This window comes from Periophthalmus magnuspinnatus, chromosome 13, assembly GCF_009829125.3.
Source record: "Periophthalmus magnuspinnatus isolate fPerMag1 chromosome 13, fPerMag1.2.pri, whole genome shotgun sequence".
Classification (NCBI taxonomy): domain Eukaryota; kingdom Metazoa; phylum Chordata; class Actinopteri; order Gobiiformes; family Gobiidae; genus Periophthalmus; species Periophthalmus magnuspinnatus.
In genome coordinates this window covers 6,550,009-6,575,576 of record NC_047138.1, presented here as the reverse complement: position 1 = coordinate 6,575,576, position 25,568 = coordinate 6,550,009, and the positions used below count along the sequence as shown (strand labels likewise).

The 25,568-nt window shown below is 38.6% G+C and overlaps 3 protein-coding genes across 5 annotated transcripts; 1 reads left to right on the top strand and 2 right to left on the bottom strand.

Moving 5' to 3' along the window:
* Positions 1-1,641: 1,641 nt before the first annotated feature.
* LOC117380562 (solute carrier family 35 member F2-like) lies at positions 1,642-4,066 on the bottom strand. The gene is made up of 8 exons (XM_033977387.2): positions 3,882-4,066; positions 3,629-3,804; positions 3,284-3,411; positions 3,039-3,198; positions 2,804-2,960; positions 2,625-2,677; positions 2,268-2,422; positions 1,642-1,935 (listed from the first exon to the last, which is right to left on the bottom strand). Exons 1-8 carry the CDS (start codon positions 3,989-3,991, stop codon positions 1,642-1,644), a joined length of 1,233 nt encoding a protein of 410 aa, XP_033833278.1. The 5' UTR covers positions 3,992-4,066.
* Positions 4,067-4,704: 638 nt separating this feature from the next.
* On the top strand, positions 4,705-10,421 carry LOC117380111 (cullin-5-like). The gene is made up of 19 exons (XM_033976841.2): positions 4,705-4,772; positions 5,303-5,412; positions 5,696-5,795; positions 5,867-6,043; positions 6,220-6,361; positions 6,477-6,622; positions 6,772-6,852; positions 6,928-7,021; positions 7,120-7,250; positions 7,334-7,441; positions 7,539-7,603; positions 7,703-7,835; positions 7,917-8,048; positions 8,155-8,278; positions 8,582-8,757; positions 8,863-9,024; positions 9,126-9,244; positions 9,313-9,436; positions 9,531-10,421. Exons 1-19 carry the CDS (start codon positions 4,731-4,733, stop codon positions 9,723-9,725), a joined length of 2,361 nt encoding a protein of 786 aa, XP_033832732.1. The 5' UTR covers positions 4,705-4,730; the 3' UTR covers positions 9,726-10,421.
* Positions 10,422-11,278: 857 nt separating this feature from the next.
* Positions 11,279-25,405, bottom strand: eml2 (EMAP like 2). Of its 3 annotated transcripts, none has more exons than XM_055226264.1 (22): positions 25,255-25,405; positions 20,720-20,932; positions 20,402-20,534; positions 20,167-20,268; positions 16,190-16,218; positions 15,901-16,030; positions 15,540-15,689; positions 15,240-15,309; positions 14,993-15,103; positions 14,824-14,919; positions 14,603-14,737; positions 14,417-14,516; positions 14,169-14,323; positions 13,969-14,094; positions 13,765-13,896; positions 13,622-13,689; positions 13,260-13,348; positions 13,079-13,176; positions 12,915-13,002; positions 12,683-12,778; positions 12,457-12,587; positions 11,349-12,384 (listed from the first exon to the last, which is right to left on the bottom strand). In XM_055226264.1, exons 1-22 carry the CDS (start codon positions 25,325-25,327, stop codon positions 12,259-12,261), a joined length of 2,451 nt encoding a protein of 816 aa, XP_055082239.1. In that variant the 5' UTR covers positions 25,328-25,405; the 3' UTR covers positions 11,349-12,258. The 3 variants fall into 3 exon arrangements, with proteins under 3 accessions (XP_033832829.1, XP_055082239.1, XP_033832828.1); XM_033976937.2 differs by having other exon boundaries at positions 20,402-20,519; XM_033976938.2 differs by lacking the exons at positions 20,167-20,268; positions 20,402-20,534; positions 20,720-20,932; positions 25,255-25,405 and adding an exon at positions 19,289-19,414 and having other exon boundaries at positions 11,279-12,384.
* Positions 25,406-25,568: the final 163 nt, after the last annotated feature.

The window sequence follows — 25,568 nt, the reverse complement described above, 5'->3', positions numbered from 1 at the left end:
AAAACTGAATTTGGTAAATTTACATTGCTAATTAAAAAACTCCATACACATATTTGAACTTACTTTTTTCCTGTTGAAATAAGTGAAAATAGAATGTCCTGTTATGTCTTGACAGAATGTAGTACAACCAAAAAAGCTATGCCCACATCAACTAAGTCACCCACAGTGTACCCATCAATATTTAATCACCTAATTACCCCAGCAGAGGCCTGGGACAAAGGCTGAGTAGCCATGCTCAGTTTCTATAACTGTGGGAATATATTTAGAAATACTCTAAAAAATAAAACATCACTGTAAGAAAAGTAGTCTGAAAAGATTTCAGAGTTCTAGCTGAGTAGTAAGTTATGACAACTGTGAACATAAGTGACCACAGGTTAAATGGCATCTTTGCACACTATACAATAAAGAGAGAATGCATTTTACTTTATACACTTACAATCAAATCTTTATTCCAGCTAATGCATGTAGTTTGCCTAGAACTAAATTAAGAATTGATATAAGATTTGTGTCATACCTAAGCATCCAGACAATAGTATTGCTTTATTCAATGTAATAAAGCAACTATTTCCATGACCTTTTGGGGACATAATGACATTACAGTTCCCTGCTAATTAAATTAAACTGCAAATCAATAATTACTTCACATCACGGGCTCCCAACATTGATGCTACACATGTTCACTAAAGCTGATTAAACATCAGAGCCCATGCTGTGATAAAGCTATTACCTGACCTATAGTCCTTTGAGTCTGATTTGAACTGCAGTTTCTTCTTGTTTATTTCTCTGCCTTTAGTTCAATTCCTACCAGTTTCCTCCCTGTCACACTGTCAAACCAAGTAAAGCAGCTTTTTATAACAAGGTATAAAATGACTAATTTGTCCAATCTACCACTTCAGTCCTGGTCTTACCTCTGTCTTGACTCCACTATGTCCCAGTTCAGATTGGCAACGCATATGGCTCTTCACTGTCATGTATCTCTCCTTAAGTCTCTTCAAGCCTCATGTTATTGCATCCTCTCTTCTTGTAGGGTATGTAGTGAATGACTGCCTCCATGCACACTCCCTTATAGACATAAAGTGTAGTACGACTGAGTGCTCATTCACTGATCCCTGCAGCAGAGAGGCTGACACACAAGGAGAGTCAGTGGGGGGTGATGAGGTACAACTGAGAGTAGCTTGTAATTAGACACAAGATACATACCATAGGATTGTGTTTCCAATTGTTCTACACTTTGGATTTATATAAAAGTTAAGTATGAAAAACTAATGTGGGAAAGTCAATGGAACTTATTTTTGTTTGTTTTTTTGTTTTTGCTTCAACGAAATAAGTCAAATGACATCTTCATAAATCCCATAACATTGTATTGATTCTATTTAGACTTAAACACATCTGTGCAAAAATAATTTTAAACAAGAAAGATATTACCATATGATCTACCAGAGCATCATACTGACTTTTACATACAAATCCAATTCACAAAATGTCAAATGTATTGCAACAAGGCAGCAAATAAAATATTATAATATAATATTATAATAAATACAAAAGTAATTAATCATGTAATCAATAAGATTTACAGAAAGAAAGGATTTCAAACCTGGGTTTGTATAATACACTGAAAAAAACAAACAAACTGACTGATTACAGTTTAGTGCTACATGAAACATCAGCATTGTAATTTTGGTAAGACTGCTCTTCATGTTTAGGAGTTCTGCTTGAGGCACTTGTATTCTCCTCTTGGGCATCCTTTCTGTCCAATCTCAGGACAGTCCCCTGGTTTGTGAAGTAATTTAGAGTTGCCACTGTGTTTTCATAGAAGCCCTCCTCACAGACAGATGGAAGGGGGTCTGCAGGGTCAGTTTGAGTTGGCACTGCATTAAACAATATGGAGCCAATGAGGATAATGACCAGGGAGACCAGGTAAAGTCCAGAGAACTAAGTATGGAGACAAAGGGAAAAAATTTGTTAAGAGTAATTGTACATTGCTTCCTGACAAAAATAGAAAATATGAAAGTTCTAGTGCTATTAATACAATATACATGTGCTGTTTTATGTCAGTAAGAGCAAGATGTTAAAGACACAAAATCAATTGCTCTTGTTGTAAAAGTAGTTTAATGGCTCCAACATTGATCTGGGTCGTGGTGACCCGTCATCTGTCCAAGGACAGTACTTTACATACCATAAAAATAGACTGGAGCTGTCCCTTCAACTGTGTACAATGTGTAGTAGTCATAGTGTACTTTTATGTCATAAATTAGATGATATACCATGTAATGGAAGAGGAAGATCCCAAAGAAGAGGCTGAACAGGTCTGCAGTCATTAAAGACAGATTCACTGAAGTAGCACTGCTCAGCTTTATCACGATGGGCATACAGCTGTAGAGTGTGTACAGGCACAAAGCAAAGCCACAAAACAACAGCCCTGTGGAATAATACATCCGCATTATAAAGGATACTTAATTTAACTGGAATAAACTACTGCAAAGCATAACCAAGCTACCGAAATTAGGAATATGAAAAACGTATAGTGACACTATACAAACCAGTACAAGTAAGAGATTTCTAAAAGGCAAAATTTGACATTCAAAAATTAAAACATGAAATAATACTGATAATAAACTGACCAATTTTCCAGTTCCAGTGGATAGCACCAATTTCAGTGCGCTCCAGAATCACCCTGAAAACATGAAAAAAATAACAATAGCAACAATAACATCATCTATGAAACATGTTTACATTACATTAGTCCCCAGTGGTCCAAGTATAATGATGTGATAATTTGATAGTAATGTTGAGAACTCACATCTGAATAGTGCTGATGATGGTGCCAAACAGGCCAACCATGCCCAAAAACTCCTCCCTAGTCAGGTTCTTCACAGTGTACTCCTGACACACATTTGAGACTGCATAGAACGAGGCACTGAGCAAGACCAGCCCATCGCCTAACAAGATGTTTGCAGCTAAGGGCACATAGACAAATGATAAAATGATACGCCAAAAGAACAAATATTCATCAAAACAGGAAGAAATAAACTTACTGGAGCCCTGGTCTCGTCCAGCCAGCAGGTCAGCACCCACCATAGTTCCCACTCCAAGCACACAGATGCACACAGCAACATAGTGCACCAGCTTAAAGCGGGTCTTCAGAATCCACCAGGACAAGACCATGAGGACTGGGACCACGAAGCAGTCCAGCAGCTGGGTCCAAGTGGTGGTGCACAATCAGTGAAACTAGAATTGATAGATATAGACACAGAAAAGCATATAGCTTCCTAGCACTTACTTGAACACTGGTGAGGGTGGTGTACTGGTAAGCTTTAACCACGGTGTAGTTGGCCTCCACATCCACCAGAGCCAGCAGGACATACTTCCACCACTTACTTTTGAGAATCTGTAAAATATTTTCATCCCCTGTGTTTTAAAGGGGAATACCCTGAACATCAGTGTTCACATCCAGTTTACACTGCATATGGTTTAGCTAAAAGCTAAAGGCTATTTAAGGTGTCTATATTGCCTACAAGGGCATTAGTAGCACAAAGCCCTCCAACTTTTGACAGTAGTACTACATAAAGTGTACCCAGTGATATTTTGTATATATGTTACTACATGCTAGTATTCTGCTTTTTACCTTGTCTGCAGACCAATATCGGAGTGTAGGTAACACACAACAACACATAGTTTAGGAAGCTCTGTAGCATCGGAGTATCCACGTGGAAGTCTGTCGCCAGGTACTGGGAAGTGATGGCTGTGCCACAGATGAGTGCAGCCAGACCCTGCCCCATGGCCAAGGTCTTGGCCAGTTGCCTGGGGAAACAAGATCAAAACAATGGCAAACCATATTGAACATTAAAAAACAATAGCATGGCTGCTTTTTTACTTACCAGGAAAAAAGTTGATGCAGGTTGAACTTCCTCATTGTTTTCAAGAAGGAGTTGCTCCTATTGTCAGAATCCATGTCCCTAAATACCTCCTGAGACTGTTGAGTAGCCATGCTTCATTTGCACAACATAGAAATGGTCACACTCACTTACTGTTTAAGCGTCAAGACCTGCTCGCAACTTCAAAGCTGAATGATTAACCTACTCAGAGGGCAAAGATGACATACCTTTGTTACATGTGAATGGGAGACGAAGATCTAGGCAACTGTATGAATATCATGTCCTGATAATCAGGGTCATGGGACACTAATCACATTTTCTGTAGTTGCCCCTCTCACGCAATTACCAAATCTGAGAGTAGAAGTTATATTGTCATCATAAAAATATGTACTTTTTTCATCTAACCAATAGGCTACATTTCAGTGCATGCTTAAGGTAATATAAAATATAGAAATAGCACAAAAGGTGCTCTAGTTTTTTTCGTATGTGTGATTTCAATGATATGATGAAGCTTATTTGGACCATGTGCCTTACTTTACCAAGTGTTGGTGAAGTAAGGCTATTGAATGTTGACGAAAAATGCAATTTTTCAGTATTTTTGCACAATTAAATAGCCTACATAAACACTAGGCTACTTCTTTGGACAATATACTGCTCCATAAAGCCTATATTGAGGTCGACACAGGAGACTGCCCTGTAGGTTTAGACCGATCAAAATAAATCAATGCTAATAAATATTTTACAATACATTATAAATAAATCATTTACAACAAAGTTTCAGATTTGAGTCAGCGTGAACCATTACCTCATTGAGGGCCATCTGGAGCCAGAGATGTCGCGAGATTTTGCGAGATGATAAGTTGCAGAAACATGGCGTCGTCTAATTTGTTAAAGGTAGGAAGGTTTTAAAAATATCTTATGCGGAGTGTTTTGAGCTGCTCGTAGCACTTTATCTGAATATACCATATTAAACGTGAATTATCATAGCATATCAAACGTATAGGCTTATAACACAAAACGTAGCAGATAAATTAAGAAAATGTTCGTAAAGCTGTCTGTCATTGTCATCTCTGGAGTCCAATGCATGAGTTTGTTTTTCTTTTCCTCTGAGTATTTTCTGCCCTGCTTAATAAAAAACATTTACACAGCGTTGAACCTTTAATAAATAGAATTAAACACCGCTCCTCAATGTAAAATGTCTATGTAAAGCTCAGTTATTTACAGCTGCAGCACCACTTCACAATAGGATAAACCATTGCAATGCACCTTTGATATATTTATGGACAGTGGTTACTATGGTGACTATTTTGACAGTTACATAGCTGTACATTTATAATGAACAACACTGCTTGCATTCGGCTAAAACACACCATTTAAGCTAGAAGTAATGCTTAAATACCTTATTTTCTTTGTGACTTTTCCAGAACAAGGGGTCCCTACAGTTTGAAGATAAATGGGAGTTAATGCGACCCATTGTTCTTAAACTTCTCAGACAGGAGCCAGTCACAAAGCAGCAGTGGTTTGACTTGTTTTCGTAAGTTACATATATTTTTACCCTTACTGAATGACTGAATACTACTGAATACTAAATAACAGGATTCACTGAAAAAATATACAATGTAACAAGTGGTTTTGCAGTTTTATGATTGTATTTTCTTTCCATCCATCCAGCAATAAAGTATACAATATTTCTCAAGTGTGCTAGAAATAAAACAAAAATGATCTTAATCTTCATCATCATAAATATAGGTCTATAAAATATCCTAAAAATGTCCTAAATGTATTTTGTAACCATCATTATGTTATGCTTATCTCAGGGATGTTCACGCTGTTTGCTTGTGGGATGACAAAGGACCTGCTAAGATTCACCAGGCCCTTAAAGAAGACATATTAGATTTCATCAAACAAGCACAGGCTGTAAGTAGAGAAAAATCAGTATTGATTATTGTGCAATCCTAACAGTTGAACATGTTACTTTTGTTTTTAAGCGGGTTTTGAGCCACCAGGATGACACAGCACTCCTAAAGGCCTACATTGTAGAGTGGAGAAAGTTTTTTACTCAGTGTGACATCCTACCTAAACCTTTCTGTCAACTGGAGATCACGCTAATGGGAAAACAGGGCAGCAACAAGAAGTCCAATATGGAGGACAGTATAGTACGCAAGGTAAGACGACACAACACAAAATATACATAATAATATGAAAAGAAATTTGATATACAAATAGTATAGTAATAGCAAGTCAGTCATTTAAAAAAACAAAATAAGAAGCTTCTTAATTTAGTGTTAAATGCAAATATGCAAACAATAATAGACATGAATGCATTTTCTTTGTTTTACAGTTAATGTTGGACACTTGGAATGAATCAATATTTTCAAACATAAAGAGTCGGCTGCAGGACAGTGCCATGAAACTGGTTCATGCTGAGAGGCTGGGCGAGGCCTTTGACTCTCAGCTAGTTATAGGAGTCCGCGAATCATATGGTAAAGGATAAATTACACAAATCAGTCTGGTTTTAAAAAAGTCTTGCATGCTAAACCCAGTTTATAATTAATATGGCTAATAGCGTCATAACATCACCTTCTTGTCTCGGTTTAGTAAACCTATGTTCGAATCCAGAGGACAAGTTGCAGATTTACAGGGACAATTTTGAAAAGGCTTATCTGGATTCAACAGAGAGGTTTTACCGCACACAAGCCCCCTCATATCTGCAACAGAACGGTGTTCAAAACTATATGAAATATGTAAGGATGCATTCATCTATTTGACTTACTATTGTGCTCCAGATGTTATGTACATTGTGTTGTAAGGTTATATGTTTTGATTGTGTAATGTTTGTAATGTTCTTTCCCACAAGAAAACATTTACACAGTGTTATGTTTTTTTCTTGCAGGCAGATGCAAAGTTGAGAGAAGAGGAGAAGAGAGCACTTAGATATCTAGAGACACGACGTGAATGTAACTCTGTTCAAGCAGTACGTTTCTTACTTACAAAATATCTTTTTTGTTAGTAAAATATTTTTAATAAGTTTGTTTTTTGTTCTGACTAGCTTATGGAATGTTGTGTGAATGCACTTGTCACTTTGTTCAAAGAGACAATCCTTGCTGACTGCCCTGGAATGATCAAACACAATGAGACAGACAGTAAGTCGCCATGTTATTCTGAGAAACATGAATTATATATTTCTGAATCCCTTTTGTATAGCCTTTGTATTTTTTTTTATTTTTTTTTTGTCCAACAGAGCTGCAACTTATGTTTTCTTTGATGGACAAAGTACCCAGTGGGATTGAGCCCATGCTGAAGGATCTTGAAGAGCACATTATCAGTGCTGGTTTAGCTGATATGGTGGCTGCTGCTGAGACTATCACTACTGTATGTATCCTAACCTTGTAATGCAGACAATAACACATGAAGACAGAACTCATTTGTCTCTCACATCCTTGTGTATTTTACAGGACTCAGAGAAATATGTTGAGCAGTTGTTGACTTTATTTAATTGCTTTAGTAAATTGGTTAAGGAAGCCTTTCAGGATGACCCACGCTTTCTCACAGCCAGAGATAAGGTTAGTTTCAATCAGTTACAGTCCTTTATTTTAATCTATGTAATAATACATTGTCTGTCCTATTTATTTTATTGAAATAGTATGTTTATTTTTTCAGGCTTACAAAGCTGTTGTTAATGATGCCACAATCTTCAAACTAGAGCTGCCAATGAAGCAGAAGGGGTAAGTGAATGATGTGTATATATAGGTTTATAATATAGGATTATTGGTTTCTGATAATTTTGCTAAATAATTTATGTATTTTCCATTTTTTATATTTAGTGTAGGAACAAAGACACAACCTGAATCTAAGTGCCCCGAGCTGTTGGCAAACTACTGTGACATGCTTCTGAGGAAAACACCACTCAGTAAGAAGCTCACCTCAGAGGAGATCGAGCTTAAACTTAAAGAAGTGGTGAGTGGTGCTCTGTGCTGTCAAAGTCAATACATGTACTAATACTATTCATGCTTTAATTTCACTCAACAACTATTGCAGCTCTTGGTGTTAAAGTATGTCCAGAACAAAGATGTGTTCATGCGGTACCACAAAGCTCACCTTACAAGGCGCCTGATCCTTGACATTTCTGCAGATAGTGAGATTGAAGAAAACATGGTAGAGTGGCTAAGGGTAAGATACACATTTGGTCTGGCATTTTTTATACCAGTTATTTTAAAATCTTGTAGCATATATTGCAGTTTGAATTGACCTTCTGTGTCTCATTGTATATTTGCAGGAAGTTGGGATGCCTGCTGACTACGTCAATAAACTAGCTCGGATGTTTCAGGATATTAAAGTATCAGAGGATCTGAACCAGGTCTTCAAAGAAGTGCACAAACACAACAAGCTGGCTCTACCAGGTACAGAAGTCAGTTAATATTCAAAGATTAACAAGGGTATTGATGTTACCAGTATGCATGACAAGTAGGGCTCCGCAATCAGCTTGTCTTCGTGGAAACATCAGTGCTTTACCTGGTGTGGTTCACTATTGTTCAGAAATACCATGAAGATAGATACAATTAATGTCATACTGTGGGACATTCCAGGCAACGCAATAGCATCTTCATGGAGGCAATCGGGTGGTGGGCCTCCCACATCAAAAACTATAACAGGCATCACAAGAGCCAGGTGTTTGAATGGAACTGTATGTCTACTCTTTGCAGCGGACAGTGTGAACATCAAGATCCTGAATGCTGGCGCCTGGTCCCGGAGCAGTGAGAAGGTTTTTGTCTCGTTACCGACTGAGCTGGAGGACCTGATTCCCGAAGTGGAGGATTTCTATAAGAAGAACCATAGTGGTCGCAAACTCCACTGGCACCACCTCATGTCTAATGGGATTGTGAGTGTACAGGAAAATTATACTAGAAAAATTATAATTTCTTAAATTATACTAGAAAATTGTTCTTTTACAATGATTTATATGTTGTGTGTTTGTCTGTCATAGATCACTTTTAAAAATGAGGTGGGTCAGTATGATTTGGAGGTGACCACATTTCAGTTGGCAGTGTTGTTTGCCTGGAACCAGCGGCCAAGAGAGAGGATCAGCTTTGAGAACCTCAAATTGGCCACAGAGCTTCCTGATGCAGAGCTACGTCGCACTCTTTGGGTTAGAAAACTATTGTAACACATTTATTCCCAATTTGGGTTGTGAACACTGCAATTATTTGGCTATCTTTGTTTAACATTTATTTGTTTTTTTTCCTGTAGTCCCTGGTTTCTTTCCCCAAACTGAAGAGACAAGTTCTGTCTTATGACCCACCAGTTAACTCACCCAAAGACTTCACAGATGCCACGATATTTTATGTTAACCAAGATTTCTCTCTCATGTAAGTTGTATATCTTATAGGTTGTAATATCTGTCATTTCATATTACTTATGTTTTTTATCTTTACAGTAAAAACAACAAAGTCCAGAAGCGAGGAAAAATAAATCTTATTGGCCGGCTACAACTCACAACAGAGAGAATGAGAGAAGAAGAAAATGAGGGAATTGTTCAGCTCAGAATCCTTCGAACTCAGGTACACACTAAATACTAGGTAGCTGGGATTTCTACATTTTGCAGTTTGTGGGTGAAACTCATAAATCATTTTTTTCTTCTTTTTTTATGTTCAGGAGGCTATCATTCAAATAATGAAGATGAGAAAGAGAATCAGTAATGCACAGCTGCAGACGGAGCTAGTGGAGATCCTGAAAAACATGTTTCTACCTCAGAAGAAGATGATCAAGGAGCAGATTGAATGGCTCATTGAGCACAAGTACATAAAGAGAGACGAGTCAGACCTTAACACCTTCATTTACATGGCCTGAGCAAAAGCCACTGCTCAAACAAGCGGAAAAAGGTACAAAGAGAAACAATGCTGATGATCTGCAATATTGAAGGACTGAGCCTTTCCATCCAAGTGGGTGCATTTGTGTTGCGCTTTTCTGGTGTCAGCACTGTTTTGAGGCACGAGTTTGTAGATGTCTTAGTCTCTGCTGCCCTCTAGCGTGGATGTCACACCACTACACTGATGCCTGCTTGTAGGTGGTCAGAGAAAATTGTATGTACTTCCTGCCTTATGTTAGAATACAGGAGGACCAGCAGTTACGATGATAAAAAAAAAAAAAATCTGATGTGCTTTTAATGCTTTGCTTTCACAACGCCACAGTTGCCATCATTTTGATGTATTTCAAAACTGAAAAGCAAAAACCTGCTGTTGGGAAGGATGAGGAGGAAAGAGGCACATATGGAGGGAGTATTGAATCAGTATTTTGCCAAATTGTGTGTGAGTGTCTGTGTGCATGGTGTGGGTCTGTTTTTTAGTCGTGTGAGTGTACTTTCAAAAGCATGCTGCTCTACATAGTTTATTCTGTTTGTGGTGGAGGATCTGACTGTCACAAGGTGTCTGAAAAGACAGACCAGGTCTTATACAAATAACTACACTTGAACAATGCATAAACAAATATTTTTAATGTTGTAGTTTTTGTCTGTATCTTCTAACTTAAAAAGTCCATGCAAAATTATTCAATGTTGAAGTGGTGTACTAACTATATGCATCTCTAAAGGTCTATGGTTTATCAGCATTTTAAGAATAGGAAAACGCGTACACATTTCATAATATTTTATTTGGTTTCTATCAAGTAAAAGGGCTCACTGACTATTGCAAACAATAAAACATTTTATTTGATCACTTAGGAAAACTTTAGATTGGATTCAGTATAAACGCATTTAACATATTTTGCATATTATTTATTTGTTGTGAACTATTTACACTTTTGAATATAAGTTATATTGTAAACCAGGTCTGAAAACTATATTTACCGGTAATTAGACTGACAATTGACAAGTCACCATCTTACTAAGTGCTTATTAAAGTTGTGGGAATAACAATGTGACATAACAAGCAGACTGAGGGTATGTTTACAAATGTGGTAGAATGTGTAGACCTGCTCTTTAGTTAATAACTGATTCAATGTTTGAGCCACTTGTCCATCAGATCACAGTAACAGGTGTTAATATGGTTTAACATCTAATCAGTAATTGAGCGACCTTAATAAACAGCTGCAAACACTATTTGTTTTAAGCCATGTTCAACAATGATTGTTGGTAAATGTTTTTCCACAATCAGCTGAAAGTTGATTTTCTATCACTTGCATTTTATATTGGTCTGAGTGCAAAGCTTTTCATCCTCCACTAGGGGGTGGCCTGAAGATGAGAGCACACTTACCTGGAGCCTTTAGTCATGACTAAACTTGAACTAAATAAAAGCCCTAAGCCTGAAAGTTTGCTAAAAAACACTGTTTTTAGATGGACAAGCCGTGTCCCTAATATAAAAAAAAGAAAACTATTTATTTCATACAGAATAAAAGACACCATAAAACCTGTTCTGTTTGTCTTTATTGCTAAATTACATTATTTTTGCACTGTCTAAAAGGAACACACGCAATTTTGTCAGAACTGCTCAAGTAAAAACTTTATTAACAAAACAGATGCTTAAGCCAACCTCTACAGCATGTCTACATAAGTCATCTTCTAAGTGCCACAATAATATCCATCATAGTTTGTTAAATATTAAATAACACAGCCACTCAAATATATCGTATTACATATAGTATTTACTCTATAGACCTTTGTTATATGGACAGCATCTACATAAGAGGGCCCTGTCATGATCACTCTTTAGCATTGACAGTCAGAACAATAATGGAAGCAACATCAATTGTACCACTGATGAACTACATAGAAATAAAAAATAATAATTTCAGATTATTGGAAAGGTGTTGAAGGGTACCATATACTTCAATTCACTCCTCCCTCTCAAATAAGCATGCATTCAGATTACATATGGTTGTTATGCCATAAATGACCATCTATCATTTTTTACACATGCTTTTAGTACAGTGATCAACTTAACACAACAAATAGGAAATTCAGCAGTGTACATTCGTAACAGCTCAGTTCATAATAAGTATGAACACTTAAAATGACAATCACATGTCGCTTAAAACAGTAGAAAGTCCAATTAAAGGGCCATTAAATTATTCTGGGATAGGCACAGGTGGAAGGTACATTACAGACTGCAGGGTGTAGGGGCATTCAAGGATATATTTTTAAACTAAACACTCTTTTTACCCATCACCGCCACACTGTGTCTGAAACAATATGTTCTGCATATGACCATGTGCATAAGGACAGCACTGTATACTGCTGAAGCATTTAACATCCAAGCAATGCAAATTTGTCAAGTATGCCTTTTCAGCCCAGGCCATCCAAGCTTAAGTTACTATAGGCACAGTGGAGAGCTCCATTGGTCTGGAGGCTGATACAGTGATAGGATGGGGAGCAGAGGAGTGCCTCAGTCTAAGCAACCACCCACTGGAGGACGCTGGTGTCTTTCCCACCTGTGGAAATGAGGTGACTGTCATCGTGCAGGAAGGCAACATTGGTCACATGACTGCTGTGGCCACTGTACTCGTGGCTGGGAGCCTAAAGAAGTGTGAAAGAAGAAGTCAGACTCTGTTGGAAATAAAAATGGACTAGACAAATAGCAGAACTGACCCTTGGATGTGAACAGGGAAAGGAGAACAAGTGCACTTTGCCAAAATCATCGGCAGAAGCCAGCAAAGATCGATCATGTGACCCACAGGCAGCATTGATGTCAGTGCCATCTGCACCATCAGGCCAAATACCTGAGTAAAACAGTAAATGTAATTATGAAAAACATGTTCTGATGTTCTAGTCATTTATTTCTAATTAGGTTATTATCAGATTTAAGAAATAGTACCGAAGGTGTTGAAGCTCAGAGTGCAGGTGGATGTGGCCCACTGCAGGTTACGCACAGTATCCATGTTGGTCACATGTCTTCCACTGGGGGCTTCCCCTGGTTTTAAAGTAAAGAGCAAGTCAAATATAAATATATATATATATATATATATATATATATATATATATATATATACACACACACACCTTACAGAGTTATAGTAATGTACAAAATGTTCTGTGATGAGACTTACAGAAGAGGATCTCATAGTCCCCTGAGTTGGTGACCAGGTATTGACTGTCTGTTGACCAGTCCAGGTGAGTTACAAAGCTGGAATGACCCTGAGACATGACAACACATTAATGATATAGCTACTGTTAACAACATACTTTGGCTAACACTTTGTTTGACACATACAGTGCATTTACCAACACGATTGTATTTCCTGCCACCCTCTGTCACTGCGTAGATGTAAACAAAGTTGTCATGGGAGCCGACAGCCAAGAAGTTTCCATCTGAGAAGACAAAGAGGTTACGCTTAATGCCTTTACTGAATGAAAACTAATAGCGTGTGTGCAGTTTGGTCAACAAGGATTACCTGGAGAATACTTGACATTGGAGATGATCTCATTACCGTCTGTGTGCATTGAGACAAGATCTCGGGTGTCAGTGTCCAGCACCAACCATCTTCAATGAAAGAAAGGATTTATGTTTTTTCCATTTGTAGTGCAATTTTAAGGCAAGGACCAAACCACAACTTTTCCACTGGGTTTCAGAATGGTGTAAAATTAGGACTCTTGCCATAGCAATTAACTGAAAATATAATATATCTCATGAATGGTGAGAAGTTAGCAATATATTCCTGGGTTTTACGTTCCTCTTATATGTGACATTTTGATGAGATTTAACATGTTTAATATGTAGGCAAGAGGCCCCATAGTATGTACGATTTGTTTTCACCTTCCAGACATGGTCCCCACAGCCACAACAGCCCCACTGGGATGGAAGCCTGCAGACCGCCCTTGATCCTGTTGCGTTGGAAATATAATATTTTGTTACAATATAAAGAAACACGACACCTATTAACTACTGAGCTAGTTAACCTCAATGGTTTTGCTCCAGATGGGCTGGTGAGTGTTAGTGTCCCACAGGTGGACATGCTTGTCCTGGGAGCAGGTCACAAACTGCTCCATAGAGGGGTGGACATCAAGACCCCACAGCTCGTCAGTGTGACCCTGTGAACCAGCATGAGCTCTGGTTAGTTTACTGAAAGAGTTTGTAATCTCTATATGTGTTAGTAAAAGTACCTGTACAATTGGAGTTAATGTGTCAGGGAAAGCAGCTCTGATAATGGCATTTTTGGTGGTGCCAACAAAGAGCTCCCCTTGTTTTCCTTCAGCGACAGCTCGGACTGGGCCATATGCTTCACCCACCTGCTCCAATGACATTGTATTGGTAAAAGTGTTGTTTTGAATACCATCACTGTGTGTTATGAGTCGTATCTTGCCTCCATTTCAGACTGTTTTCTGTAGTCATGGTCCCACAGAACCACCTTGCGGTCCTTCCCTCCCCCAGACACCAGAGTACCATCCTTTAGCACACACAGAGAGAAGATGCCCCCCTCATGAGCTCCAGACACCACCTGGTTGATGCGGTTACCTCCTGAAAAAACAACCACAAATAATATTATGCACTGGCTCACTGGTTTATTGTAGATGCATGTCTTTTTAAATTGATTTTATACTGTATATATACCTTTAGCCCAGATGTAGATGTTTCCACTGGAGTCTCCTGTTATGGTATCCCCATTCTCAGCAAATGCTACACAAAGTATGTACTTTGGTTTATCATGTTTCTACAAAATAGAAAATACCAAATATATTGAATTTGAAAGATCTTTAAACTGCAACAATTTTTACATCAACTGATATTTGTGCTTGCCTCAAACAACCCTTGTCTTTTAGTTAGAGTGCTGCCCTCCATTGTCCAAAAGTTGATATGAGATTTCCCACACGTGACAATCAAATTGGCGTCCATTGGATGAAATAAAGCTCCCAATACTGAGTCATTGGAGCACTGAAGAACATTACACAAAGATACAATTTCAAAATAGAGTAATAAGAAACTCTAGAATATTAGTACTTTAAATCAGGTGAGTTTACCTTGACATCAGCCAACTGCTTCTCTTTCTGCCAGTTCCAGACTGATAGAATGTGATCGTTGGCATCATCCACTGCACACAAGAAAGCGCCGCCATTCTGAAGAGAGGAAACAATGCAAAAGATCACCACCCAAATTCTAATGTCAAAACAATTAACTGAACAGGCTTACTGATTTGGAGAAAGCCACACAGGTGACGGCGCGGTCAAAAACTCCCATCCCGAGAACATGCAGTGTGTTGAGGCTCACAGAGTCCCACACACGAACATGAGGAGCAAGAGACTACACAAAATATGGCATACATACACACATTTTAAAATATACTTTGTTTTGTGGTTTACACATTATCTTATCATTACTAATACTATAGAAATACAATACAACACAAATGCTAAATATATCAGCTATTTGAATTCACCCTTCCATCTTTAGTGTTTCCTGCCACTTGTCCCGTTGCTATGGTTACCATGTCGGGATGCACACTTAGGCTGAAAGGAGACAAACAGTCATTACAACAATAGACACATAAACTCCCAAGTGCCAGTGGAGAAAAATCCTGTTACATTATTATACCATTAGCAAAAGATTCCACATTATGTCTGCCTTTATGTGCATCTATAATGGATATTTCACTCACAATGCCACAGTTAAACAACAGCAGAATGAACTGTGGGATATGGGACCAATACATTATACATCAACCAATTAGTGTTCTTACCATTTGACATCATCATTGTGACCAAGGTAATGCCTCTGTTGCTGCTCCTCAGTGTTGTACAGCACCACGACTGAGGCATTGAAATAGACAATCTCTCCTGTCGGCAGCAAGTACAGGTTTGAGCGACAATCACGCCCCCGATAGCCATAACTGCTCCATGATTAAGGAAAAATGTCTCAGGTGAAGTCCCAAATATATAGCCTATATTCTCAAAACAACATTGTGAACTCCTTCGATCCTACAATTATGCAAATTTACTACAGAGCTTCATCTAGACATGTACTCATATTTAAAGTACACAATACAATAATACAGTATAATACAATCAACTTCCTCTGCCTTACACCTGTTTGAAGGATACACCCATTGCAGTTTGAGTTTGCGATCAGGCAGCGCCACCTTGTGGTCCAGACTGAAGCTCTCCTTCTGATCGTCCGGGATGTGCATGGTGACAGGGCGGCCTCGCAGGAACATCCGCACATAGCCGTCCTCTAGTAAAAGACAAAACAATAACATAAGATTCCCTTTCATGACAGCAAATATTAGGATAACAATAAATTCATAATTTTTACAATTGCCTTAAGTTACTATTTAATATTACACTGCAAGAGGGTTTTCGCTAATATGATAAAGATTGGAATAGATCATACCTGCATTAAAAGTGCATTCTTTGGATTTGCTGAAAGAAAAAAGATAATTATATAGATGTTATAATCAAGACTTTAACATGCATAACCACCATGTTATGGGCGAATCCCAATACATAAGCGCACACATTTGAAACACCATAAATTGATGCGGCAGCTCTGTCTGAGTTGTCAATCTCACTGTCCCTGTGCTCACTCAGCTGCAGTGCAACATGTCAGGCCCTGTCAGTCACTGCTCCAGGATGCTCCAGGCCTCAGCTCACAGGGCAAAATCACCTAGCAACAGTCGTATAGTAAAGTGAGATAAGAGCCATATACAGGCTTTTCCCTCCCACTCAGCACCTGCTCATAATAAGTTGTCCTGAGCAAATATTTCCCCACGAGATATAATTTTAGTTTTTTGTGGGGAAAACTCATGCAGTCACATTAAGGAAAAAAACACTTTTATTGAGGAAATGTAAAAATGTAAAGTCATCTGTGTTATTAGATAAGTCCTAACATACAGTGTTAAGAAACAAGATGAGCAAGTGTCTGCTCGTCTGTTTTGTTACTTTGCTTAGAGGGGAGTTACCAGATATACAATGACATTTGTTTGTCTGACTTTTAGAGACTTGTATTTCTATTCACAATATTCAGAATACAAGAATATGAACATTAACTGAGCATTTGAGCTCTCCGATATGAGGACCTGACAGGCCCATGTGCCTGTGGACAGCACACAGGGAGTTATCCCTCTAAAGCAGGGGTGTCCAAACTTTTTGCAAAGAGGGCCAGATTTGGTGATGTGAAAATTCTTGGGGGCCTGATCATTCTTTGAACCATTAATATTAAATGGAAATTAAATATTTATTTATTTACTTTTTATTGCAAATGGCTTTCACCTTTCAAAACAAAATGAATGGAAAAAAGTAAACATTTAAACTGTGGTTTTGATAATCACAATAAAAGAGACTTTAGAATTTATTCACCTCAGAAGGCGAACAAATAACCTGCACTAATGTGAAGGGTGAAACTGAGATCTAAATTGTAGTAAATAAACCAGGTCTGGCTCAAAGACGGTGGTTTTGATGCACAAAATGTCACACAGGTGAGAGTTAGACTTGTCCTCGCACAGTTCTTGTTAAAGTTCATAACCAAGAACGTCTTCTCACACAAATATAACCAAACAATCATTTTCTTAGCAAAGGTTCAAATTTCTTTAAACCTGTCTTTATCCAATTGGCGATAAAACTCGAGCGAGCTTGAACATGTGTATTTTACACTGGTCAACAGTGTAGACGGGCCACACATAATTATTTTTATTCCAGAGGCTGTGGGCCAGTGGAAATTTGTACACGGGCCGCAATTGGCCCCCGGGCCGGACTTTGGGTATACCTGCTCTAAAGTGACCACATAAAAGCCTGTTTGTACCAGTGATTACAGCATGTGTGGTGTGTTGTCTGCCAGTCTGAGAAGATGTGGTAGTTTCACATTCAGTAATTAGAGCAGTGCATGCTGGGAAACTGGCACAAAGCAGGAGAGCCACAGAAGTGTGTAGCTGAGAGTAGTGAGGCTGGAGGCCCAGTCACTGGGTTTCAGGAGGGAATGCACAAACAGTGCATTCATTAACATGGAGCCAGACCAGTGGCATTTTACTCACACTCTGAAAAATACTTCAACAAATGTTAAACCACAAAAGTCACAAGAACAATGGCCATCACAATGAGTCTGAGCTTTAATGTGGGTTAGGTCCTGCTTCCTCTCAAGAGAAGATGAGATTTTTCCTTTTCTGCAAATGAGGCTTTTGTGTACGGTAACACTAATGGACAGCTCGGAGTGAGTTTTGAACTGTCAGACTGTGGTTAGTGTACTTCTTTAGGAATACGCATAAATCCCTGAATTAGAATTTCTGTACGAGTTATATAAGAGCAATTGAAGCAACAGCTTTAGAAAGAAAATTGTTAGTATATATATTTTTAATTTATGTTTAAGTAGAGGCACCATAAACATGTGATCTAATGGTCAGATTGTAAACCAAACTAGTGGGCCCATATCCTGTTTCATTATGAATGAGGGTCTACAGTGAATGGGAAAAGACCATATCTAATCTAATCTAATCTAATCCATTTTGGTCTACAGTACAAAAGAACAGAAAAGCCTTAGTTAATACAAAAAGATTTTTACTATTGAAAGTAATCATATGATGCAATGACAACAGCTGGACTTCTGTGTTGGCAAGCAGACTTCAATAAGTTAAAGTGGGGCTCTGCAGTCTGGAACCTGCTGGTCATGTTTGGTGCATGTAAAGCAGGCGTCTGATCAATGTTATTGTTACTGCACAGTAAGCAGAATGGCCAACAGCCTCCCATAATCCCTTCTGCAATGCATTTAAAAGACACTAAATTTAAAGCGGAAAATCTAGCAATTTAGCATCTTTTCAATATACTTCTTTCATTAAGTGAAGCTTAACTAAACCTATCTGCCACAATAATGGTTACTTTTGATACTTTTGATTACTTTGACACAACATTTAAGTGACCAAAACTGGCAACAACCAGCATCCCAAATTAGGGTTAATTTACACCTAACAAGTTACACAATGTTATTATTTCTTTTCCTCTTTTGAGACATATAAAACCCAATAATGAATTGCACATGTATACATTCTACTGAAGCCATTGTGGACATATTTTTTATTCTTTTGTTGAATCTAAGAGATCAAAGAGTGCTGGATTATGTTTCTGTGTTCACGTTACTGTGCTGCTGCCCCTCCCCATTGCCCTGCAGCCTGTAACCACTGCATCACATATCTCGTGCGACAGACAAAAGGCCGTTTCCTTGGACATATAAAATTCAAGTTCACAATGAAATAGACCACTTTTACAATCAGTAGAAATGATTGAAGATAAAATGTTTAGATTGTAATTGGCCTTATTCCATTTATGTTACTTTATATTACCAACACCTTGTGTCTATTTAGCAAAAACAAACATAAATCGCAAGTCGCAATCGCAAAGTTAGCAAAGTTATTCAGTATCAGCACAACATCAGCCTATACTGCACTCACACTACTGCAGTCATAGTACACTGTTAAAAAAAACATTATAGTGAAGTTGTATTTACCTTGAGGACTTCTTCATGCCTGCAAGTTTTCCGTTATTTAATGAATTACTGTGTCAGAGCTGCTCCTTTCCTGAGCAACACACAACCAACCACTTCCCTAGATCTGGGCCAACTTTTAGCTCTGCCTGAGAACGGCTACAGCCAATCAGAATGCACTTCCTCATAAAGACAGAAGCCCCACCCCCTCTCCACTGTTTGCATTAGTAATACCACCCACAGAAAAAAGCTGACAGGAGAACATCAGGGGAGTATGTGCACTGTGGACATTAAATGGACTTGTATGAAGTTAAAGATGCATTATGTAACTTTTCTGGTTGAGATTTTGCCACCCTGTCTGCAAGGAGATGTTATTGCTATCCTTGAATGTTCCACAGTTTGCCATTAAACATACTGTTCTTGCATTTACTACAGGTGTTTTGACTGCTAAAAAATACCTAGAAATATTCTTACAGTGAGCAGGATCACCTTTCCGCCTGCTTGTTGACATGGAGCTATTTAAGTTTAATGTTTACTGAGGAACATTTCAGGCAAAGCAAAAAAATCTCCATGGGGACAAGCAGGTTGTAGAGGGTCCAAAAGAAATGTTTAATATTTAGAATAACATTTTTTAGACGTATACTTGTTTTCCCTGTTGGTGGGTGATGTTGTCTGCACAGCTTGGACGGCAGACAACCCATAGATTTTTGTTGACATTTTAGATTAATTCTACTCAAATTAGATTTTCTCTGTGAGTGGAAGATTTTCCTCAAAGGCCATACAGTGACCTTTTGTCCATCAGAGTCAACTTGTCAAGTAGTTTATGATGTGAAGCAACAATAATCACTTTTGGATGGATAACAGTTGTGATTACTATACTATTTTGTGCAGAGTAGCTTTACCTTTTGCCTCCAGACGAGCTGCTGGATGATGTGGTTCGACTGCGACTCTCTAACCCCAGCTCTCTCCTCACCAGGGTCAAGCGCTCTGTGGACTGGCTTTTCCTGAAGTGCATCAAAGAGCAAAGATGACAACAACCACAGCAGCCTTTGTAGTGGTTTTATTCACACAAAGCAAAAGTCTGTGTCATAGGCTGCATTATAAGTACCAATAGTTTGGATTAGGTCACTTGTTTACCTCTTGATAGACTGAACGGTCTCTTTCTTTGGAGATGAAGGAGAGGAGAGCATTCGTTTCTGCTGAACATATCCATTACTCAGCGGTCTGGAGGGAAGAGCCTGCAGCAGCTGACGCACTGAGAAGGGAATGCCTGTTAGACACCATCATTAAGAAATAACTACAAAATCAATGTACATGGCTTGTTAACCTATTTAAAAAAAAATCTAAAATGCGGAAATTAATGCTTCTGAAACATTTCTGTTCCTTTTTTGCATTATATTTGCAATTATAAACAACTTAAAAATAGATGGTGACTCCCCCTTTCTCTGGGCTGACCTTTGGTTGGGGGGGCAGCAGCAGTGGACAGAGGTCTCCGCCCCCCGTGTGTCAGACCCACACTGTGCTCCTCGCAGTAACCCAGGCGACGCAGAGCATCGGCCAGTGCTGCCTTTAGCAGTTGGATCTCGTCCTCTTGTAGCTGCAGCCTCTGCTCCAGGTGAGACACGCGGTCCTCCATATCCATGTTGCTGCCAGCTGACACCGTGTCATCTACAGGCAGCAGATCAGAGGCGTTATAAGCTCTATTGTTAGAGAAATTCCATTTCAGTGCTGTGTTTGGGCACATACTGCCAGCTCAGTCCTTGTTATCTTAGCCTGCATCATCAGAAGCATAATACTCCCTATAGCAGAAGAATAGCCAGACTGGACTGTGCTAGACTGGAATGGACAGCACTATCACAATGTCTTGAGATTCATATCTCCATGCTGGATCCCGTACTGATGGTCAATAAACTTCTCCTTGTCTTCAGCTCTCAGACTACTTCAATTTATTCTACAACAGCTCTATATCACACAGCCAGGTACAACAAATACTTAATACAAGAGAGCATTGAAACACAACAGTAAAACTTTGAGTGCCCAGCAAAAGCACAATATAAGACTCTCTATTTCTTTGGATATGTACAAATTACTAGGTAAAGCCAGGTTTTAAATTTCTTGAACAAAGAGAACTAAATTGGTTGGTTTTAATAATTTAGGCATGGACACAGTAGTGAGCTAGGCTGCGAGGGAAACACCAAACACCACGTTGCATTTTGTGCACTGAACTGTGGCAGTGGGGGGCAGCAGGGGATCACAAATATGAGGTGAAAGGCACAACCATCTCTATCTCAAGTGCCTAACAATAATATTTTTAACAACACTGTTATTGCTGCAAAATGTAAATATAAAGACATTCATACCCAACAGGGACACACACAGGCTGTACCTCTAAAATCCATCATCAGTTTAAGAACTTGGACTGGTTTCTGACCTCTCTCCACAAAAGTACAGCAGGAACACAGATTATTGAAGGCAAACTGCCCATCATGGATTATTGTGTCCTAAATCACAAGATTATAGGGAGAACATTTTAAAAACAAAACCACACCACAAACCAAAATGCGAAATTTATTAAGTAAACCAAATGTGGGCCCATTAAACTCCCAGCATGCCTCAGTCAATCAGGGAAAATGATGAGAACTATAAGGACAAAGGGCATACTGTTACTACCGTATCACATCTCACAGTCAAATGAGACAAGAGGCCACAGTGAAATCGAACAAGACTTTTACATACAGAAGTTTATCTAGAGCATATTACCAGAAAAGAGATGTTAAATGCACTCAAGGCAGCAGACACATCAGTAGAAAAAAAACATCACATTTTGATTCATTTTGAGCTGAACTTTGGCCAACAATTTACAAATAAACTAATAAAATAAAAATCTAATTCTAATTAAATTATGTTTGTCTACTAAGGTGTGAAAGAGTAGAAAATGTAAATCTAATGACCACATTCTCCATGCAAAAATAACTATTATGGATTTTCAGTACACCATAAAGTGACACAATTCAAAGTTGAAAATGAGATTATATGACATTTATTCTATGTAGCCCTTGTACACCAGAACAGCAGGAGGTGCAGATTGCAGGTGGGAGGAGAGAGGGCAATGACTAAACTTCCATGGTCATCACTAAGCACTGCATACCGTATTAATGAGAAACAGAAACAAAGATAAGAATGCATGGTTAGAAGAAGGACTATTGTGGTATTTTAAGATTGCCAAAACTGCTCATCTGCTGATATTCAAAGGCCATATGCAGGGTTGATTCAAGAATTCCAGCATTCTTTAATTTATATAACTGACTTCCAACAGTATCTCCCCATTCTAAAAGCAGTGCATTAAATATTTAAGCTAAAAAACATGATAATGCTGGCCTGGTAAGCTAATGCTATGTGCTAAATGTTTGCACTGAACAGGAAAAGCTAGACATGTGAAAATGAAACATTGTTTGAAGACCAGCAGGATTCACCTTTGTCTGTGTAATACTGCAGCACCTTCTCTGCACGTGCCCTTGAATCATAATTAAACACAACAGGGGTTTTCCATTACACTTCCAGCATATATAATGAATTTAAATTACTAGACACATGCACTAAACAATAAACCAGACATCCATAAAATAGCTGGTTTATGTGACAATGTAAAGTGCTGGCAGCGTGGAATCTAATCAATGACCATACAAGCTTAAATGGATGGAAAAGAAAGGGAGGAGGAGGGGAAGGAGAAGGAAGAAAACGAAAAATCAAATCAAGAGTGATGTGGTGGGGGGTGAGACTGCATGTCAAAGATACACACAGAGATGCTAATGGACAATAGGAGGTCAGCAAGGGGCAGTGGAGCTAGCTTAAATCTTGCCTACCTGCCATATCGCCTTGTCACTCCTCCTGTCTGTCCGTCTGCCCAATCTGACCACAGAGCTGCTGTAGTCTACTACAGCTCACACAACTGTCCCCCTAGAGGCTTCCTAATACCGGCACTTTCCCTACCTCTCCCCCTCCCTCCTCTCTCTTTCCTTGTCACACAAACACACTATAGCTCCGTCTTCACTTCCTGGACCACTCCCATCTTTTCATCCTGTCTGCCTCCTCCCCCGTCGCCTTGTCCTTTTCTCCAGTCGGGTGGGTTGCAGGCAGGGACACAAGCAAAAATGAGGGAGGAGCTTGGATCACACAAACACTGCACCATCAGCAGCATCAGCAATGTGGGGACGACTATAGGCACTGCCAGGAAGACATGTGAGAAAACAGAGAATCGATCGATGACATACATGGATCACTAGCTCTTGGGCTAAAGATATACCCTTACAATGTAGAATAGGGCTGCATGGTTTTGGAGAAATATCTAATTGCAATTTCAGATTTGATTTGCAATTAAATGAAAATAAAATTAACAAGGCTCATTTTAAACTACTTCAAAATTAAGAATCACATGCATTTATGAATACGTTTGTAGACTCAAAGAATATTTTGTTACAGTTGCAACCAATTTATTCATTTAAAAAAGAAAAAAAATTTGATCACTCTTACAGCACTAATAAGTTCATGTTAATTCTGGACACTGTAAAACATTGAGTGAACGCAAGACAGGTGTATTGTTCAAAAATAATCAATGAGAGACGGAGAATTTGGAAGTTTGCCGGCAGAGTTTGAGGGATCAGTCTCAACTTCTGCCTTTCAACTTTGCTACTTGCTGTTCTGTGGTCTCTTGTTCTATAAGTAAGTGAAATGATAACCCTTTGCTGAAAGAGAGTGCACAACTAAGCGACTTTTTGTAGTAATCAATCAACAGTTTTTATTCAATTTAATTTTGTCTTATTAAAATCAAATAAAATGGTTTTCAATATCAAATATTTCAGCATAAAAAGGAAAGACTATTCTTAGTGCCATTTTATCCCATTTAACACGTAAATGCTCAAAATTCATTTTCCTAACTCTTCAAACCACATGCTTTTACTGACAGAGGAAAGTTTGTAAATCACTTCATTTAAAAGACCCAGGCTGAATATAAGGAATAATAAGAAAATGTGTTTAGTTGTTGTAATCATACAGCTTTACTGCCTGGTCCTATTAAATTGCTCCCTTATAAAGGATGTGTGTAAAAGTCTGGTGAGGCGCGCAGCTCTGATGGGCAGACACTCTCTGGTTACAGTGAGAGGGCAGATGGCAGTGAACACGGAAACTGATGCAAAGCACTTGGACAGAGCCAGTTGTATAAACCATGCAGAGTAAATGAGTAAAAATCATATATGCCACCTAATAGCTTTAACATAAAGAATAACTGTGCCAGTTAGATTATCTTACAATTATATTTGTGTGGTGAGACCAGTAGTGTGCATATAGAGGATATGACCTTTTGGAAGACATTTATTTTCACAATAATGTAATCTGTGTTTGCAACAGTAAAATATTTGCATTTGATTTGGAAAACAAGATGCAAGACTGCAAGAAGGCAAAGGCAGGCAAATACAACAGCCACAGCAAAAATAGGCCTATAAAAATGTTTATTTATTATAATGTTTGTAAGCAAAAGTAAGCATGGACTATTATAAATTGCTCCTGACACATTGTAGGAAAAGATCTGCAATTAAAGTTGCATTAGTCACCTGCTTTTCTCCTGTCTGGAATGACATTAAACGTATTATATATTTATTGAACATAAGTGCAATTCCTGTGAGCAGACTTGCCTCTCCCCAGATCTGACCTGTAACACCTGGAACATTTGAGACAAACTCTACCAGAAAGCTTACATAGTGTACCTTTAACATAGACTACCAGGTAGGATTGTTGGCAGCAATACCCTGATCAAAACAGAAGCATTTCGACAAATGCACAACGTTAACATGAACTGATGATGCAGGAGTATGCTACACTCCTAAACGCTTATCACGTTTGTTATTATAATAGGCAGCAAATGCTTTTTGGGCATTTCCTCCCAAAGCAGCTCGGGTCATTTCAGGATACATACTCATATAAGCAGCAGAACTCACCGTTGTTGCAGTATTGCAGCAGCAGGTTGGTGCTGTCATACAGGCTCCCACACGAAGCTACCCTTTCCGACATCCTCTGATAAATTTGCCTGTTTTCCTTCTTCTTAATGTGTACACTAGCTTTTCTTTTTGGTAGTTTTGTTCAACCAGTCTCTCTCCCCCTTTTTTCTCTCTCTCTCTGTGTATTTTCTCCTTCATTCATCCAGCAGGAGTAGAAGCACAACACACACACACCTGTACTCTACTCCGCTCTCCTCGGGGCTGCCCACTACTACACCATCAAGCTGGATTGATTTTAAAACACAACTTCCGGT

What these genes read in the sequence shown, in the direction of transcription:
- LOC117380562 (XM_033977387.2), bottom strand. Translation starts at nt 3,991, where the DNA reads ATGGCTACTCAACAGTCTCAGGAGGTATTTAGGGACATGGATTCTGAC. An exon ending in GATATTGGTCTGCAGACAAG is followed by an intron (nt 3,412 to 3,628) that starts GTAAAAAGCAGA and finishes TTTAAAACACAG; the next exon opens with GGGATGAAAATATTTTACAG. An exon ending in ATCATCAGCACTATTCAGAT is followed by an intron (nt 2,678 to 2,803) that starts GTGAGTTCTCAA and finishes TCATGTTTTCAG; the next exon opens with GGTGATTCTGGAGCGCACTG.
- eml2 (XM_055226264.1), bottom strand. Translation starts at nt 25,327, where the DNA reads ATGTCGGAAAGGGTAGCTTCGTGTGGGAGCCTGTATGACAGCACCAAC. An exon ending in AAACTCAAACTGCAATGGGT is followed by an intron (nt 15,690 to 15,900) that starts GTATCCTTCAAA and finishes ATCATGGAGCAG; the next exon opens with TTATGGCTATCGGGGGCGTG. An exon ending in CATCTACATCTGGGCTAAAG is followed by an intron (nt 14,324 to 14,416) that starts GTATATATACAG and finishes TTGTTTTTTCAG; the next exon opens with GAGGTAACCGCATCAACCAG.
- LOC117380111 (XM_033976841.2), top strand. Translation starts at nt 4,731, where the DNA reads ATGATAAGTTGCAGAAACATGGCGTCGTCTAATTTGTTAAAG. An exon ending in CAGTGGTTTGACTTGTTTTC is followed by an intron (nt 5,413 to 5,695) that starts GTAAGTTACATA and finishes TGCTTATCTCAG; the next exon opens with GGATGTTCACGCTGTTTGCT. An exon ending in AATGTAACTCTGTTCAAGCA is followed by an intron (nt 6,853 to 6,927) that starts GTACGTTTCTTA and finishes TGTTCTGACTAG; the next exon opens with CTTATGGAATGTTGTGTGAA.